The 18,891-nt window shown below is 36.2% G+C and overlaps 1 protein-coding gene across 5 annotated transcripts in view; it reads right to left on the minus strand.

Annotated features, from left to right (window-relative positions):
• Positions 1-3,957: 3,957 nt before the first annotated feature.
• LOC122576788 overlaps positions 3,958-18,891 on the minus strand; it is a 314,658-nt gene continuing 299,724 nt past the window's right edge. For all 5 annotated transcript variants that reach the window (XM_043747566.1, XM_043747562.1, XM_043747563.1 and 2 more), the window contains 4 exons: positions 18,518-18,663; positions 16,135-16,392; positions 9,152-9,355; positions 3,958-7,870 (listed from right to left, as the gene is read on the minus strand). In XM_043747566.1, coding sequence (XP_043603501.1) covers positions 7,761-7,870; positions 9,152-9,355; positions 16,135-16,392; positions 18,518-18,663 — 718 coding nt within the window. In that variant the 3' untranslated portion in view covers positions 3,958-7,760. The remainder of the gene's footprint in view (positions 7,871-9,151; positions 9,356-16,134; positions 16,393-18,517; positions 18,664-18,891) is intronic.

An 18,891-nucleotide genomic window follows, 5' to 3' on the forward strand; every position in this document is an offset into this window, starting at 1 on the left:
GAAACTTAATTTTTATTGTATTATATAACCATTTCCACGAAATGGAAATGTTGCTGCTGGTTGATGTTGAGTACTGTTGTTTATTGCCGGTTGCTACTGGCTGCCTATTGTATCCTTATTGTTGCTCTGAAATCAATACGAAAAAAAGTAATTTATTTCAAATAGTTAATCGAACTTTGAAGCAATTTTTCTACTTTTTCGTCTTTACTCCATCGAATGAACATTTCTCGCATACTTCTCCCGCCAAAAACACCGGAGAAGAAATGTGCATACAATAGAGGTTCTTGCACTTGTGCAAACTTTTTGCCTAACTTTCTTAACATTGCATCGGCGATCTCTCTACTTATCCGTGAAAATACATATACTGATAAATTACTATAGAACACGTACCTATTAGTATGTAAATTAGGGTAAGGTATAAATGAAACCATCAGCCTGTCGCTTAATTATTTGTAAATATATTATTAAGTAACATCTATAATATAGTAATGAAAAACCATTTACATTAATAAGTATCGTCGTAATAGTTCATGTATGTGAGTGTCAATGTGTCAATGTATAATTTCTGCATTTTTCCATTCATCGATCCAACAGGCGACACGCCATTGGTCGCGCAAAGAGTCACATGGCTTTCACCACAAAGCGGGACATTTCGAAACTCGAAATTCGAAAGGTCGTCAAATTCTCATTTTCGAGAATACAGAGCGCATAAAACGCTCTATACGTCATCTCATTTCATTCTCTTTTTTATTACACGTTTCGGAAAGTTCAGTTGAGGGTGCAAACCACTCCTTTCCACGCCTAACCTCTAACATCATGGTTCGAGATAAAGCTGACATCTCTATTTCTTTTTCATTTTTTTCGCATTTTTTCTTTTTTTTTTTTTTCGTTCGGTAAAAAAATGTATCAGGCGTCCTTTACACGTGGCTATCCTTAACCTAGCGTGGTTAGTACGGGTATATCGAGATGGTTACCGTCTCGATCGAGATCTCGAAACTCAAATTCCCCCTCATCAAATTGATTTTCATGAATTTTAGATCCTCCTTCGCCTCTTCGAACAGTTTCGTCGATTTGTCTTTTCTTTCTCTTTTTATGTGTTTTAGTCGTTTGAAGATTGGATTTAGAATTATTTCTCCAAAGTTACAATTAACTTTTAACTTGTCTGTAAAAATCGACGAAATAAAAATGAAGGCGTAATTTGATATACATAATGGGTTTAAAGGAAATTTGTTTTGAAATTCATCTGAATTCATTCTAAATTCATTTGATTAGAGGAGTGTTTGTAAAGACTGAGTGTAGTCACTGCAGTGACTACAGTTGTCCCCACACTATACTATATAATAACCATAGGAGTCACAATAATTACTATAGTACAGTGCAGATTACATGTAGTGACTATAGGCAGTGCTTTATAGTCACAAGTTGCTTTTTAGCTCTTATATCGAATGTGCTGCGATTTGAATGAATTTCGAATTTTCTCGACCGAGAGTTGCTGAGGGTTTCTTCTCCAATTAATTCAATTTACAAAATTGAAATTACCATGTAAATTACTAAGACTAGAGACGGTAGTAGTCGTTGTGTTTCGTTCTACAGGCAGTAACGTGTGCGCGCGACGAGGGTAGGGAACGAATCGCTTCAATTTAGTGCATTTTCCTTATTTTTTCTTTTTTTTTTTTTAATTAACTTTCACGCTTTGGTGATAGGGGAAGATTTTTTTAACTCTAAAAAAAGAAATTCATTTTTTTGGCAGTAGCTAGTAATATTTGGTGACAGGGGAAGATTTCTTTTAACTCTAAAAAAAGAAATTCACTTTTTGGCAGTAGCTAGTAATATTATCGAATCTCTTCATTATGGAAGAAGTTTAATAAAGTTTCATCGAAACTTGAAGAAATATGAATTTCCTTTGTTGCATGGTGCATCGTGAACATTTTAACGTGCTCAATTAAACGTTTGGTTATTTTGCATGAAATATGTTTCGTGAATTTTACGAAATAAAGTATGGGAGATGTTAAAATTTGTTAATCAAGAGATATTATTTGCTTAAGTTTAAATATTTAGAATCGACGATGCCTTTCCCTTTTTAAATTGTTCAATCTTTGATCCTATCACCTTGAAAATTGTCCGGATCGTGTTCGTTCGCTTTCGAAATCGCGTTTCCCACTACGCACCTCCGCGAGTACCTGTCTTTCGAATCCTCGTTACGATATAAACATTATTTTACATCATCGAAGGAACGCGGGTACATTCCCATAGTATTCGCCTCGGAACAGAAGCATTATTTCATCGAACGTGCCTCTCTCTCTGTCATCTAGAAATCATTTCTCATACTCGATGCGATTTTAAATACGTCGAGAAATATGATACCTAAACGATACTCACAAAAGATTGAATTATTTCTATATAATTAAAAATTGGAAATAAATTATCAAAGTAGGAGACTAAATTTTCTGGAGACTTGCTTTAAAATGTTTCGAGGACGTTATTAAACATTAATTTCTGTATTACAAGGTTTCGACTCTAATTAGAATTGTTTAATTAATTCGCCTTAAGATTTTTACGTACGAAACGGTGTTTCGTTAAAATTTTTTTCGGTTTAAAGCAAGTTCACAATGATTACGAAAAAATCTCATTTCTTAATAGTCACCACAGTCAACTTCACGTTCGACAGAAAAGATCATCCACTGCCAGCTTTCACTCGATAAAAAAAAGAAAAGAAAAAGACAGAAATACGACGATGGAAGCGACGACAATTTGAGAAAAGTTCGTTCTTCGATGAAACACGAGGAGGCCCAACGAGTCAGCACTCGTAGGCTATTTTTTCAATAACTTCACAACAATAAAAACATAGTATATATATATATATAATATATTCTTCCATATTTATATTTATATTTTTATATTTATATTTATAATATAATTTATATTTAAATATTTTTTTTCTTGTATATAACTATTTAACCCTCGATATAAATACCCTGAAATCTACACTCTCTCATTCTATATAAAACCGAATTCTTCACGAATCTATCCAATTGTTCCTTTTTCTTCCTTCGTCGCCACATTTTCCTTCGTTTCATATTTTTCTTGCGGAAAAATGTTCTTTTTCCCCTTTCCTAATTTCTTCAATGTTGCCACTTTTCATTTTTACTTTTATTTTTCGTTCCTTCTACGTGAAAAATCGTTAAACCTACTATTTACAGGAAAACTCATCCCTTTCTTTTCTCGTTTTCCCTTTTTCTTTCTCGCGAAGAAATAAAAGACTGGAACCGTGCTTCTCCGACGACTGGGAGGATAAAAAATGGCGGAACAAGCCGCGTTTTGATTTTTTTTTCTTTTTTTTTTTCTAGCTAGAAATATGGGATGATGCTTGACCTATCGGTTCGCCGAGCTTTTAATCGATTTTCAGAGTTTCGAGTGCTTTATACGCAGCAACAGCGATCCGGCATCGTTTGCTGTAATTATTGAGACATTTCGATGCTTCTGTGTCTAAATATTATTATATACGTAGAAACCTAAAATGTGTAAGCCCCCAATTTTATTCGGAATTGTAGAAGAAGATATAACTTTATTCAGTTCCGGATTTTATTTAAAATCGTATAAAAGATTTATCAATAATTTTAAGATTAGTAATTTATGAATAATTAAAGCTTGTTATCCTTGTCGTCTACCATCTTGGAATTGACTAGAGTAGTTAAACAAAAGTAAAATGATTCATATAGAATAAAGTCTCGAGTTATTACAAATTATATTAAATTCGTAATTATACGAAGCTTATTTTATTCAAGATATACTATACGAATCTTTAAGTTCGTAAATATAGTCTAGGTAAGTTTTAGGTTATGTCTAAGACTAATTAAAATTAAGTTCGAGTAAAACGAAGCTTGAGTCAGAGATTAGAACTAAGCTAACAAATTAGGTATATTCTACGGTTCGATTAATAATAGTAATTAACACAGGTAATCATAAATTAATTTTTAATTACATACAATAAGATCAGTTGAACTTTGGTTCAAGAATTTCCCAATAATAAACTTAATTTAATTTAAATCGACCAAAACTAATCGGCTCTAAAAAGATAAGTAAACCACAACAAATTCTTCAAACACAATTAAACGGCACTATATCACAAAACTCGATCGTCAAATGTATCACAAAATTTTATAGACCTTTCATGCGCTCTTAGATACTATAAAGACGAATTTATAAAAACTTTCACAGTTCTTAATAGAACCATACGATCCTTATGATAATTATATATATATTATATTATATATATATATTAATTAATATTATATAACACAGTATACAGTGAATTAGACGTAACAAAGACATCAAAAAGCATCGAGATGCCTCGATTAGTATAAAACCTGTACGCCTAGACACTGGCAACCCGTTCTACTCTCTTGTTTCCATTCATTCGGAGCAAGTCCTCCCTTTCTTTCTCTTTTCTTCTATCTACCTAATAGTTTACAAGTTTATAGCCAACATCGAATTGTCCTCGAGTATTTATATATTTATATATATATGTATACATAACGTATGTATAATATTTATAATATTTATATCCCGTATTTATATCTGTATTTATAGTATGTATATCCAACTATCCAAGTATGTATAGCGAATCGACTAAATTTACGCGATCATAGTACTGCCCCTTATCTCTTTCCTTCGTTCGCATAGTTATTGGCAGGCCCTTATTTAAAATAGCTCCAGGTGAAAAATATCTGTACTTTGTCGAGATTTTGGATCTTTGCGCATTAGATTTGTTTCATTTCAATGTTTTTATAGTTGCTTCAGTATCGGTATCGTTCCGTTTGTTTCGTCTACTTGGTTTCATAGGTTAGGAAGTTGATGAGATAATTGATTATCTAACGCTATCTAGCAGCTTCTCCGAGTTCCTTGTTCGAATTCTCTCGATTTATCGATATGTCGTGGTTCTCTTAATAATCCCTTGTCCCTGACCGAGTCAATCCTTTTGTTGCTCTGGAGTTTACATCTTTTTTTTTAATTATTGAGTACTTTCCTTTGTAATCTTTGGCTTTAATATTTGTGATTCTAATACTTGAACGTTTTCTGACTTCCGAGATATTCATCTTTTCTATGGACTGAACGTTTTCAGGTCTTCGTTTCATAATTTTTCATAGCTTCTTTTCATTTTTTCCAATATTTTCCAATATTTGAGTATCTTCATTCTTCCCATATGACAAATTATACATGTAAAAGACGAGGAACATTTTTTTTCATTATTTCTCTTTATAACTCACAAACATCGTTAACTCGATAAAAGGTATCAAATATTTGTCTTATAAGAAAAAGATTAATCTGTTCCAAAGCAAAAAATGGACCGAGTAGTCACCGTACCATAACCTTTCCTTCACTCAGTTTCATATGATCTCTCTTACTAAGTCAATCCTTGTCATCGACTCTTAAATTCACCATCTCCACTTTACATTGCATAAAATACAATGGTTCCGCAATTTTCATTATTTCCATTGATCGGATCATGTGCATAGATTCAGTATTAAATCTAATTTAAATCTAACGCAAATTAAATTTAATACTTGAATAGAAAATTACATAAATATATATATATGTAACTGATTAAATTACAAATTTAATGCAAATTGTAAATCAAATAACATAAATCTCCTTGAATTTAAATGTCGTGCATCAATATCTAAAGAAATAAATTCTAGATTAAAAATCAAAATAAATATATTCATTAAATCTATTTTAATCATAAATGAAGTCGCAAAATCCATTCAATCCATTCAAACTCACTTTCGTTTTAAGAGTCGACCAAGGGTAGAAATTCGTAAACCACAGAGGATCACGTAAATCGGATCAGATGGGATCACGAAAAATTCCCACAGTCCGCCTGTATTCTCCTTGTAACAGTGTTACATTAGCTTTCGGCGTGTCTTACGATCCAAAGTCGCCTAATCACCCATACATTAGGGGTAATTCACGAGTGAAAGCCGAGGGGTGGCAAGAACTGAAAGAAAACCACGCGAAAGAAGCCACAGAAGAAGAGAGAAGTCCACATTTACACCTTCATTCTAGCTCTCACGACGACACAATAATCGTAATAATGGCAGTAATAATAATAATAATAATAATAATCGTTCTGAGCCATTGGTACTCGTGGCGCAGCGAAAAATCTGTTTCTTCGCTATTTTCCTTTCTCTTCGTTATTTTGAAATTTCTACACTCGTACACACGCATACATATCCACGCATATGTCAGAAAAATTCTCTTTCTCTCTCTCTCTCTCTCTCTCTCTCTTCGCTCGAGTGCAGTGGAACTTTAATTAAAACGCGTACGATTACAGCTGAAACGTTCCTGTTCCGAGCAAATACACGTTTTCTGTTCGACCTGGAGAACAGCACGCACCACTTCGAACATGGCGGACACGTCCTGGACCTAAATAAGTGTCATAAGTTTCTCGTTCTCTCTCACACTCGCTTCTTTCTGTTTTCTCTCGTTTCTTTTTTTTTTTGGTTTTTCTCTTTTTTATTTTCTCAGATCTTCGTTTTGCTATCTGGTTCTTTCTCACTCACAAACACGTGGGCTAGTATCACCACTCAGAACGCACACAATATTGGCCCCAGCACCCTTTAGTTCTCGTTTTTTTTTTTTTTTCGATTTTTTTAGCGGTTAGGATTTTTTGCAATTCTTTTTTGTCCTTTTTTCGGCGTTTTTGCTGTTCGTGCTTTTTTTTTAAATTGGATTCGCGCGATGCGTTGCACGTTGCATTCGGCCAGGGAGGTTTCTAATTAGCGAGGTTAATTGCGGGGAATCGGGTTGCTTGGGAAATTTAACAATCGAGATTTTTGGAATTCGAAAGTCTTGCGTGTATTTCGATATTGCTAGGGAAATCGAAAGATTGATTGGGATGAAATATTTGGAAAAATTTGAAAATATTGAAGCAAATTGAAATTCGAATATCATATAGTCGAAAAAAGAAATTATACTAATTTTACCCATCTACGGATAGGAAAACAATCCAGAAATAACACGCTTAACAACATTTTCACCAATCGACGAATAAAAGAACGTAGATAGTCCAGTAAACACTACATAGACAAATAAAAGAAGAAAAGTTTAAAAAGGAGAAGCAAGACAAAAATTCAGTCAAAAGCAATTGCTCTAAAAACCTCCCAAGATCCCTTCACCCAATTCGGCCATATAAAGAGAACATGCTCGTTTGCAGAAGGGTTCAGTTCTCCCTGACCCTTAAAAGAAGACAATACTTTCCGAAGCAACTACTCCAATAAAACCGAAGCTTGCTTAAGTGAATTTTATATACATGTACACATATCTGTATGTACATCGAAGGTTTGATCCAAGGATCCGCCATGTTCCAAGCAACGACTAGGTTGTTCTCTAACAAGCTTCTTTTTCTCTCCTCTCCTATCTCATTTTTCCTGTCGCGCCCTCTTCTCTGCACGACTCGCACCCACGGACACTTACACGCTATTTATGCTTGATTATTTAGGTTACTTTCTCCCGACACGCATTCCGTGTTCATTCCTTCGTTCGTAAATCGTTCCGCTTAATATATATATATACTTTGTATTTATATATATATATTTTTTTACTTTGTATTTATATATTTATATTTATATTTATATATATAGAGATTTTTTTTCTTTTTGTTGTTGCTGTTTGTAGTTGCTGTACCGACGACTCGAGTTTTGTGTAGTAGGTTGGTACTACACAGCCGTCACGTGGCCTAGTTCCTTCACTCAGTGGTATCACCTCGCGATGTATCTGCCGAACAAGGTGCCCAGCACTGCCAGAATGTAAACCGAGGCGGAAATCCGGAAGGTCCACGACGTGGCCGTCGAGATGTCGCCGCATTGCGCTGGAAAAATTTGTTTCTGGTTAGTTTCGGTTGGTACTGATGTACAGTGAGCGGAATTGCAACGATTAAATATGGAATATTTTTGGTTCGAGCTTTAGAGAAATTTTAGGCTTTTCAATTTTTCAAGCTATTTACATAGTTAACAACTTTTTTTTTTATTTTTCGATGATTCGACTGGTACGGTTTCTGTTTCAATTTGTACAGTTTTTAAATATTGAAATTTTTCAACATTTTTTTATTATTCGATGTTTCAAGTAGAAATCTTTTTTTAATCTTCTAATATTTCTATCGCTTGATTTATTGAAATGTCAATTCCAGATTTTCCCCATTTCCGGAACGTTCCAATTCTCTTACAATCATATTTGTAACTTTCTAATTTTTCAACCTAACAATTCTTTATCTTTTTGTGTCCCTAATATATCGAGTTTTTAATTTTTTAGTTGCACAATTTTTCGATAATCAAATCTCTGCCTGCCAATCTTATTATTCTGTCGAACAATTAATTTCCCCTAGAAATCCCTAATTCCCCAGAATCTCTACCTCCTCATCAATACCGTTTCAATTGGATCCAATTTGAAAGATAAAGTGACTCAATCGTTTAATTAGCACGTAGAGTGACTGGGCGATTCGGGCAATACGATCAGTGTCATGGTTGAGACGCGATAATCAGAAACGTCGCTGACAATGCTCACTGTACGACGTGAGGTTGACCTGCCACGATACTGCACGACCATGTGAGGTCCTCGGACAGGAAACAAGATGAACCCGTCACTGAATGTTCGCGACTTCCAGTCGCCATGACAGATATTCAATTTCCTTATTTTCCGATCTTTCAATTTTTTCCAATTTCCCAATACGTTCCGAATTTATATTTATATATATCTTTTTATTACTTATGATGCATTTAACTTTTTGTAATTTTCAAAATCTTTACAATTTCTCAAATTTCCAATTTCCAAATTGTTTAATTTCTCGTATTTATAACTTCCCAAGTTTCGAAGCTTGCAATTGTCGAATTTTCCAGTTTTCCAATGTTTCACACATTTCATTTCCTAATTTTCCAAGTTAACGACTTTCTAACGTCTTACTTTCCCGATTTTTCGTACTTCGGGTCTACTAACTTTCCGAGATTATAATTTTGCAATTTCTTCATTATTTACGTACCAAATTTCCTAATTTCACATGTTCCTGCCTCCCTAATTTCCTTGAAGCTACGATATACTCGATGTCCTAATGGAAATTTGCGACGTGATAATAAGGAACACGGGTGATAATGCTTACCATACGACGTGAGGTTGACCTGCCATGAAACTACATGACGATGAGAAGCCCTCGGACAGGAAGCAAGATGGCCCGTCACCGAGAGCTCGCGACTTCCTGTCGCCGCTGCAGAAGCACTGTAAACGAGACAGTATCTTCCTTTCTCGGTGCTCGCCACCAAATAGGCTGTGTCGTTCTCGATCCAAGTTCCATGGCACGAATATTCTGAAACAATCCATTTTTCACTCACATACTACTCGTTATCATTGTATAGACAATTAAAATTCAAATGACTAATTCTAAAAATTATTTCAAACATTAGTCAAGAATATTCTATAGGTACCATTAACTTTGTTAGAGATACTACTTAATTCCTTTTTATTTGCAAATTAGATATTTTATCATTTTTAAATCTCCAGTTGAAATTGAGTAGCTAGTTCATTGACAAAGTTATCTACCACGTATTTCGCAACATTATTTAATTGTATACCAAGAATGAAGTACGCTTCTTTAATATTAAATGTTCAACTGTGAATAATAATTAACGTTAGAGTCACTGGAAAATAAGAACTTTCATCTCTCCAAAATTAAAATTGAAAATTTAAAATAAAAAGAGTATATAGAGATTAATTTGTTATAAAGTTTCAAGCTAGATTAGAGTTTAAACTACGCAATAATAAATAGTAATATAATTTCTAGAAATCCTATAGAACGCATAAAACTCCAAACCATTTGAACCGCAACATCAAACCACAAAGACATCGTTATTGGCAGCATGAATCCCTCCGTCAAGGGAACACGCTGTTACCATAATATTTAATTATGCTTGGAGCAATCGACGAACAGGACAAAACGAAGAAAGTGGAATATAAAAAACGATCGAGCGAATGGTTATAGCATGGAAATATTACGTCAGCCGGTAATGTGACCTCATTATCGAGAATCGAAGTATAAAAGCACGATTTCCGAGTAGTTTATCGGTTTCGAACTGTTAAAGGAGAGTAAGAGGGAAAGAAAGGATTCTAGTAGCAACGGAGGAACGTTTATCGTTCTAACGAAAGTACTGAATGGGTAATCACCCATGCAACGATTTTAAGTGTTCGATTTCGTTCACCTTAAGGGTCGTTTCACGACCGAGTTACAAGCTCGACTAAACGGGCAGCGAGGGAAGGTGGAATGAGCGGGGCAAGGTGAAAGGGGAAAGGTAAAAATGGGAGCGAATGAAACGAGCCACCGTAAAAGAAGGAGTAGATTTAACGTTCGTGAAAAGGGAATTAAATTATCCACGACGACTAACGCTGGCTAAGACCGTTCAATTATGATCAACTATGCGCAATTAGAATTCCTTCGATTATTAAATTTTTACGGTACTCGAGCCTCTATATTCGCTCAGGCAGACATGGTGGCCCCGAGAAATTGTATATTTCGTCATGTTTAATAGTGATCGATTATTCTTCGAACGGGTCAAAGACAAACTTGCAACGAATCGTTTGATAATTGTTATGGAAAATTGATTATCGATAATTATTTTAATATAATCCATTCTTATTTTTATCTGAAATTCAAGATATTATGTTTCGCGAGGTTTAATGATAGGCGGTGGTTTTCTGAATTGATTGAAGATAAATTCTATGTTGAGTAGCCTCATAATTACAATAGATAATTGGTTACTGATAATGGTTTGATATCGATCCACCAATAAAATTTTAATATAGTTTACTGGCTTAATAAGCTTCTCGCTAATGTCTACATCTCAAAGAATGTTACAGAAATTGTTTAAAAATTGTAAAAGTGCACGTATTTGAATATTTTCAATAAAAAATTACAGAGTGATATAATAATTAAGATACTTCTTGATTATACAAATAGACGTCATCCGAAAATGCCAACACTCGATGTGTTGTTACAAGAAAACAGGATTGAACTTATTATCCAACTTAATATTTTTCAATGACTAAAACTATTGAAATATTTTTCTATCGCGTAATACTAAAGATATATTTCTAGAAATTGACAAAGTATCTAAAATTGTTTCATACGACTTCGAATTAACTTGGACGTGTTCAAGGCTGAATCGTTTCGAAGTAATCCTTGAAAAATGGTCCTTGAATGTAGGATGTTCGACAGGGAGACGCGGCTTTTAGAGAAGAGAAAAGGTCGAGTTTCTCTGTGTGTTTGGAGTTTTCGAGGAAGGCGCGAACGGGGACGAAATAAACGAAAGCCGTAAATCGCTTCGACACGTCGATATCTGGCGTGTTGTCTCGGCCCGATACCTTATCGAGGCTGCAAGATAGAAAGATGAGAATTTACAGCGTCCGCGCGACAGTTCGCGTCGGCTGAAAACGGAAATAAACAACGGGAAAATTCAGCGACAGAAAGAAGCTACGCCTTTCACCAAATATGCTTTCAAAAGGGATAAAAATCGGAGACGTCAGTCTCCGTGCCCATCTCTGATCCGCAAATGCCGATAAATTCTCTGTTCGATTGCTTCTTTGCATTTAAACGACGTTCAAAAATTGTTTCTCCTGCTCCTTTTTCTTAAGAACAAATATCGTACAGAGCATACAATCTTCCAGCACGAGAATTTGTGAAGAATAAAGGGTGCAAAATGACAATCAAATATGTTTAGAATATTAAATAGTCTTGAAGAAACATTTTGAAAAAAATTGCACTGAATTTTTAGTCACGTTACGTCTTGTTTCGTTTATTCTTAGAACAGCACGTAATTTCACTTGATACTGTACGTTTTTAAACGTATCAAAATATTCCTGGAAAAGGTTACGATGTAAGTTGCGATAAAGCTTGTTAAACAGTGTACAATTTTCCTCTTCAATTTTCTTTTAACTTCACTCGGTGCCAAGTTACCGTATAATTTATCCTAGCCATTCGAATCAACTACTATTATTTACTGAAATATTTCATTTCAAACTTAAACACACCAACAAATTATATTTTCTTTAATTCATTCGATAAATATATCCTTACGCAACTGACATTATCTTTCTCCAAAATATTTGATAATCTTAGTAAAGATTCTAGAAAATAATCCAGCAAAACTAAGGTTCCTTATCTAAGGAAATTCTATCGTACTCCCTGGCTGTATTTTTCTTCAGAATCCTGGAATTTTCTCTGAAAAGTATCCTGGAGAGATAGAGTATAACGCGTTCTTGAAAACGTACTTTGTTTGAAGTCGATAGCTCAATTCGTTCCCGAGATACAAGGCTTGAAAGTTCGAGCGCTTAAAATAGAAGATGGCGGCGCCTGGTAGCTTTGGTGATTCACTTCATTCCGAGCAACTGCATGCCTTGATGCTAGGAATGATAAAAAACATTGCTGACTCAATGTCTCTCACTGACCAGACCACGCGTGGTAGGAAAGGGATAGGTCAGTGGCCGAGTGTGACAAAGATGGAGATAGCGAAATATTAAAAAATTACTCTTCTATTTACACGACAGTATCTGAGGAACGGAGCGTCGTATCGACACGATTCAAAAAGCACTTCAAAGGGAAGACCTTACCGCTTCTGAAGATATTAATTAAAATCAGCAGGGACGATGTGGATTCGTGTCACAGAGCAAAGAAAACTGCAATCTTTTAATCTCACTTTAGGGCTCTGGGTTTATACTAATTTGACTTGGAGTGAATGTTATTGCTTTCAGACGATTAATATGCTGGTATAGCACTGAAATGAGTACAATAACGAGTAATATTAACTTCCATATCTCTGCTAAGCATGACAATAAATTATTAGGTAATAAATTATCTATCGTAAGACAGAAATGAATTGCAATCTTTTTCCACGATTATGTGGTAATAAATAACGAGTATAGAATTTAATAAATACTAAATAAAGAATTTAATTTTGCAAAATTGCAATCCGTAACCTCTATTTTTAAAGTACGCGTAAGAAAAACTTGTCGGTATCACTTCCTGAACTTTCACAGATGATTAAATCTCAAGTATTTCGCTTCATCCTAACTTCACCTATTTCATCTTTTTACCTCTGCTTCAATAATCACACTGCTGTCGAACTTCCCATCGATAGTATACACCAGACGGATTGACTCTCTACAGTTCTCTAATTGCGAAACTAGCACATTACAAGCTAGAGCTGATCTCCCAAGTTTCTGCAAGCTAAACTAAAACCTAATCGAACACGGGTCTATTTCTACCCGCAAGAATATCAATCTTCGACCTGAAAATGTATCTTCTACTAGACAAACTCTCAAAGAAGATCAAAGATTACGATCAAATGGTATTGCAGATATTAGGTTGGCATCGTGATTCTTAATCCACAAAAACACGAAGATTCATGAAAGGAAGAGAGAGAGAGAGAGAGAGAGAGAGAGAGAGAGAGAGAGAGAGAGAGAGAGTTACAGTGACGTTTCGGTATCAGGAATTATTTTAGCATGGAGCAGAACGTTGACATAACCGAGGATTTAGCCGGTCGAGCCTCGTATCTTACGACTGTCGACAAGGGGATTGCGTTCCAGACTGCAGCACCACCCCTCTGTAGACGCGGAACGCGAATTGGTCATTAAGACTTCGTACAAACAGCGATCTTAGCTCCCAGACCCAGAGAGAACATCTCGAAACGTCTCCAGCCAGGCTTCTGGTAACGATCGTTAATTACATCCATTTCCAACGTAGTATTTGTCCGTGCTGGGATTAGAATCTTGTCAAGATTCGCTGTTTAGAATATTTTATCTGGTTACGGTATGATAGTTGAGATCTAGAAACTTATGTTATGTATTGTATATTTACAATAACCAATTAAAACCCAATTAAAACGAATCAATATCACTATGATAAAATAGAACCAATCTGAGAACGTTATCGGATGAAATCTAACTATTCAGTCAAGCCGTGATCTATTGCATAACTCTTCTCTAACATAATATTTTATGTAGAGAACTTTCAGTCTATCTAAACAACTCCTACTGTTTCATTTAACATTCCATGAATAGAAATCTTCCCGCAACCTAACATTACCACAACAGTGCTATTACATCTGTTTCATCCGTTGTGTTACTCTAAAGGTAGCAATTAGCTAGGGAATTTTAGATGTCCCTAAACAATCCTTCAAGAACTAGCTGCAAGACCTATTTCTCTCGATATAACTGTTCAAAGTAACTCACGAGCCCTTCCCCTTACATGCCATCAAATAACAGATCCCACAATAATCTCCTATTCCCTACCTCAAACTCTCAGAAGCCCCTAATCTCGAAATTCATTAATTCGATAAAATCAGACCATTATTGTTCGAAGCAGGCAGTGACAGGTTCTCTCCGCAGCTATTCCTGAACGGTCGATTCTATTTCAAACTCCATTTATTATTCCTAACCTCAAACTCTCAAAACCCCTTAACCTCAAAATTCATTGGTTCGATAGAATCAGTCTATCATCGCTGGGGCCAAGCAACGACAAGCTTTCTCCGCGACTATTCCTGAAAAGTCGTGCAACCAGTCGGCCCTATCTCTAACCCAGCCCAGCCAGAGTCCCGGAAGCCTCGAAGCTTGGCGCTGCATCTATCTTTCAACGCGAGCGGATCCGCGCGCACAGGCACGCGCCATAAACACGTACAGCCGAATAAAGCTACAAACTTTGCACATAAGCAAGCGTGGAGCCACGGCAACCGTCACGCCGCTGACTTCTCCGCAAACTAACTATCGCCACTTGCGATAACTTCACCCCTTCGAAGGACGAAGAAGGGACGGAAGAGGCTCGAGGTAAATGGGGAAGCGACGAAGACGCGTCTCTTCACGATGGGGGGATAACTCGGCCCTGGTGCGGGTAATCCGATAAGATGTTCCTGTTGAAGCTGCCTCCATCCTACGAGGATTCACTCGACCCCCCATGGCGATGCTCCCTGCGAGCACAGTCGATTCTCCGGCGCAAGATACAGGTAAGACGGATGTCAATAGAGACGTGGGTGCCTGTAAGAGGTGTTTCTTCCGTAGTTTTTGAAGAAAGAGAAGTTGCTGACTCCCTGATACACCTTTCGAGAACATTGTAACGAGCAGACTGCGAATTACGGTCATGCCAAAATGTGCAGGACGCACACAATATGGAAAAGTATATAGAATATCCAGAATATAGTACTCTTTATGACATTTAGTTGATAAAACAATCTTTTATTCAAGATCCAGTTTTTTAATCATATCTGTGAGAATATGAATTTGTACATGTTCTGCTCGTAATCTAGCGTCCAAACAGTATTTAGAATGTACGTGCATTGTTGAAGGCCACCGCTTTTAAGAAAACTCTACATCTGGTCTTTTTAGCTTTCTAAAGCATTGAAGCCATCGACAGCGCATAGACAAAAGACTGCGACGAAGGCAGGCCATAAACAGTGGAAAGGCGACGTTGGCTTCAGGGTTTTTCAGTTATAGAGTAACACTGCTAGCGTGCGGATTTGGACCAGCTCATATTATTATTTCAATTTTTGTACTTTTCACTTCCGTATTTCAAATATATTTTTCTACCTTATAATTTATCCACGCGTCTCTCTCATTATACATCTAATAACCTCAACGTGCATAAATGATTTTGAGTTGTGTGGTTGCATATAGAGATACGTGTCGGAATTTTTGACTGGAACCAAGCGTGACTTAAACTGAATCCAAATTTACGCTGAACCGAATCTAAAATGGAACCCAAATCTAGTTCAAACATAACATAAATTGAACCCAAAGTTAATCCAAACATAACCTAAATTGAACCCAGGGCTAATCCAAACATTACATAAATTGAATCCAAATTTAATTCAAACCTGGCACAAACTGAATCAAAATCTAATCTAATCTTTATTAAACGAACTGAAGATCAACCAGAAGACCACTAGAAATTCGCGAAGAGCGATGAAGATCAATAGAAATTCATAAAAATCAACGAAGATCAATGGAAACTCAACGGTCATCAGAAATAAATTTTCTTCATAAAAGCGTCTTTATAAAACAGCAAATTTTTCTTACGAAAGAGAAAATTATACCGAGAGATCTTACCTGGTGGTGTTTCGTCGTTGCACGATGTAGCAAACTCCATACGATCCGGCGTCTTGCAACCGATATCTAGTCGATAGCGACATCGTCCTGGATAAGGTGTCGACGTGACCCTGACATCTTGAACCTCAGCAGCGTTGATCATTGGTTCACCATCCACGCCCAATATGTCCTCCGCTTTGTCACCATTGTGATTGTGTAGCACAGACACAATTTTGTAGCGACCAAGGTTGGGGCACTGCTTGGTAATTGGGTCTGGTGCTGGAAAAAATTTATCGATTTCAATTTTCTGCTTCTTGGAGCTGCCATTTCTGTTTGTTACGTTAACTGACTTATCTTACTGACTCGTTACTCAACCGAACAACATACGCAAATTGTTCCAGTCAATTTTACTCTATTCGCTATTCTTGTAGCTGGTATTTATGTTTACCAGATTAGCCAGAATACACGAAACGAGTTTATTTACTTTGGTCGAGGTTAAATGACGTCGAGGAAAATATTGTGTTTACAACGGCAGAAATATTTGGCCACCTGACTTGGAAAACAAGTTGAAGTATAGAAACTGATTCATTCATTTCCGGCGAAATCAGCCAAGATAGTTCCTAATATCGTCTCCTCGTAGAAGAATGGGGACGTAGACGCAAACATCGTCGAGACGAAAACGCGGTTGGCACAAAGAGGAAGTTTTGCGAACGACGGCAGCTTAACAATCGGTTCGCCAGCGACTCCTTTACGATCGTGCAAAAGGATCATATGCCGAATCCGTCGTAAACTCAACCCTCGACGGAAGGCAGCACAGTTTCTGTTTAAGCCGATTACGCGATTCTATAACACTGACGAAGACAGGGGTCGTTCCCAAGGACGCGGAATTTATCGTGACGCCATTCAACCCACGTCTAGACCTTCGCCCGAAATTACACCTCCATCGTGTTTACCTTCGTTTGTCCTTCGAATTTTACACACCACTCTTATTAAGTTTGATCTATTTATTGTTCAGATGGAAAATTAGAAATTGTAGCTAGGGAATTTCGGATCTATTTAGACAAGCCTTAACGTTTCATCTAAAATTTCATTCAAACCAACTTTTCTATAATTCAATATTCTAATAATACATTTCTTGTATTCGCATCGTTTATTGTTTTAGACCAAAGTTATTAACAATTAGGTACAGGGAATTTCATTACGCTTGGCTAGAATTAGATTTTGTCGAAAATTTCAAATGTGTCCGATTGAAATCTGCTTAGGTTACGAATGAAAATTCCCGATTTTACGACAACAATAAAATGGAAATTTTCAAATGTAAATAACAGGAATAATAAATACATTTACCGTGTATTGAATCAAATCCCCCGATATTACAAAACCTCGATAAAACAACAATAAAAAATATTGGGGAATACCAAATTTGTCTTTCTTTGTAAAACCGAGCGCTTATTTAGCAATTTCAGTAGAAGAGGGACATTTATCCTGGCCGGAAACGTGGCCAGCCATTGTTAAGACGTTATTTATCGATACACGTGTAAAGGATAGGAGGGGAATAGCACGAATTCTCGCGAAATAATTTCATCGTGTTTCAAGAGTGCTCCATTGGGAATGCGATATCTTCCCGCGCTTACTGTCATATTTTATATCCTTTCTAGTTCCCTTTTGTTTCTATTCCCCTGCTCCCCCTTTTTGTCTATCCTTTGTACCTTTTTTTTTTTTATTTTGTCTTTTGTTTTATTATTTTTTTCTCTGGCAAGTTTCGACAGTGAAATATCACTTTTAATTCTAGCAGTCGGCGTTTTTATTTTTCAGGCTCAGCAAAACGAGAAACTGCGACCGTGAGCAACGCGTTTTCCCGTGTCCGAAGTCGCAGCCGTGATTAATATCCTGTTCGATCTGTCAATTAGGAGAAACTAGGCTCTCGCCGATAAATAGAAATTTCGATTTCTCGGGGAAAATCAACAGGTCCGTCTTTTTCCCCCCAAAAAGAGTATAAAATATTCGAGGAGAACTTTCACGTTAATGAACGAACGAATGTTAACGAACGTCTCCTCTGTGTTACATAATCGTTGGAAACTTTTTGGGTACTTCTCGATAAAAATTCATCCAATCTCTATCGAGGTTTGAAATACTTGAAATATTTGATTAGAAGAAGGTTTAAAAAATTAAGGCCAGATAACGATCGTATAGTATAAATTTCCAAAATTTCTTCAAGGTTTTTGAATTATATCGTCGCTTGCAAAGACTCGTAGTAAGAAAATGGTAACAAATAGAAGAAAAATTGTAATTATGCGGCAACTTATTTGGAAAGAAAGCGTCGAAAATAGCGGCAGTCAACGCGAGTAAATGTCGGGAGGCGTTCACACGGCTGAGTGTTAATAAATGATCGTAATTGACTTACTAATGAACGTCGTGTACGGCGTCGAGTGGGAGTTGAACGTACTCGAGTTGCACACGTCGTCGGGCTGCTGGCTCCATTCCGACAGTTGCAATTCTATTATGTGGCTATCCCTTCTGTGAAACATCAGGCACACATAGCCATTCGTGCTGCAAAAGAAACAAATCTTTGGTCAGTATGACAGGAATGTATATTGCGATGTATTATTACATTAATTAATATTATAATACAACTATAACATGATTAATATACTCCTAACGGTATAATAGTAATGTACTGTTATCGAAATATGAAAAGAAACAGATTTTTCTGCGGATCCAATTTTTTAATGAACGATGCATACCGTCCATTTGGTGGGATTTTATATTTTGTCCATT

This window comes from Bombus pyrosoma, linkage group LG16, assembly GCF_014825855.1.
Source record: "Bombus pyrosoma isolate SC7728 linkage group LG16, ASM1482585v1, whole genome shotgun sequence".
Classification (NCBI taxonomy): domain Eukaryota; kingdom Metazoa; phylum Arthropoda; class Insecta; order Hymenoptera; family Apidae; genus Bombus; species Bombus pyrosoma.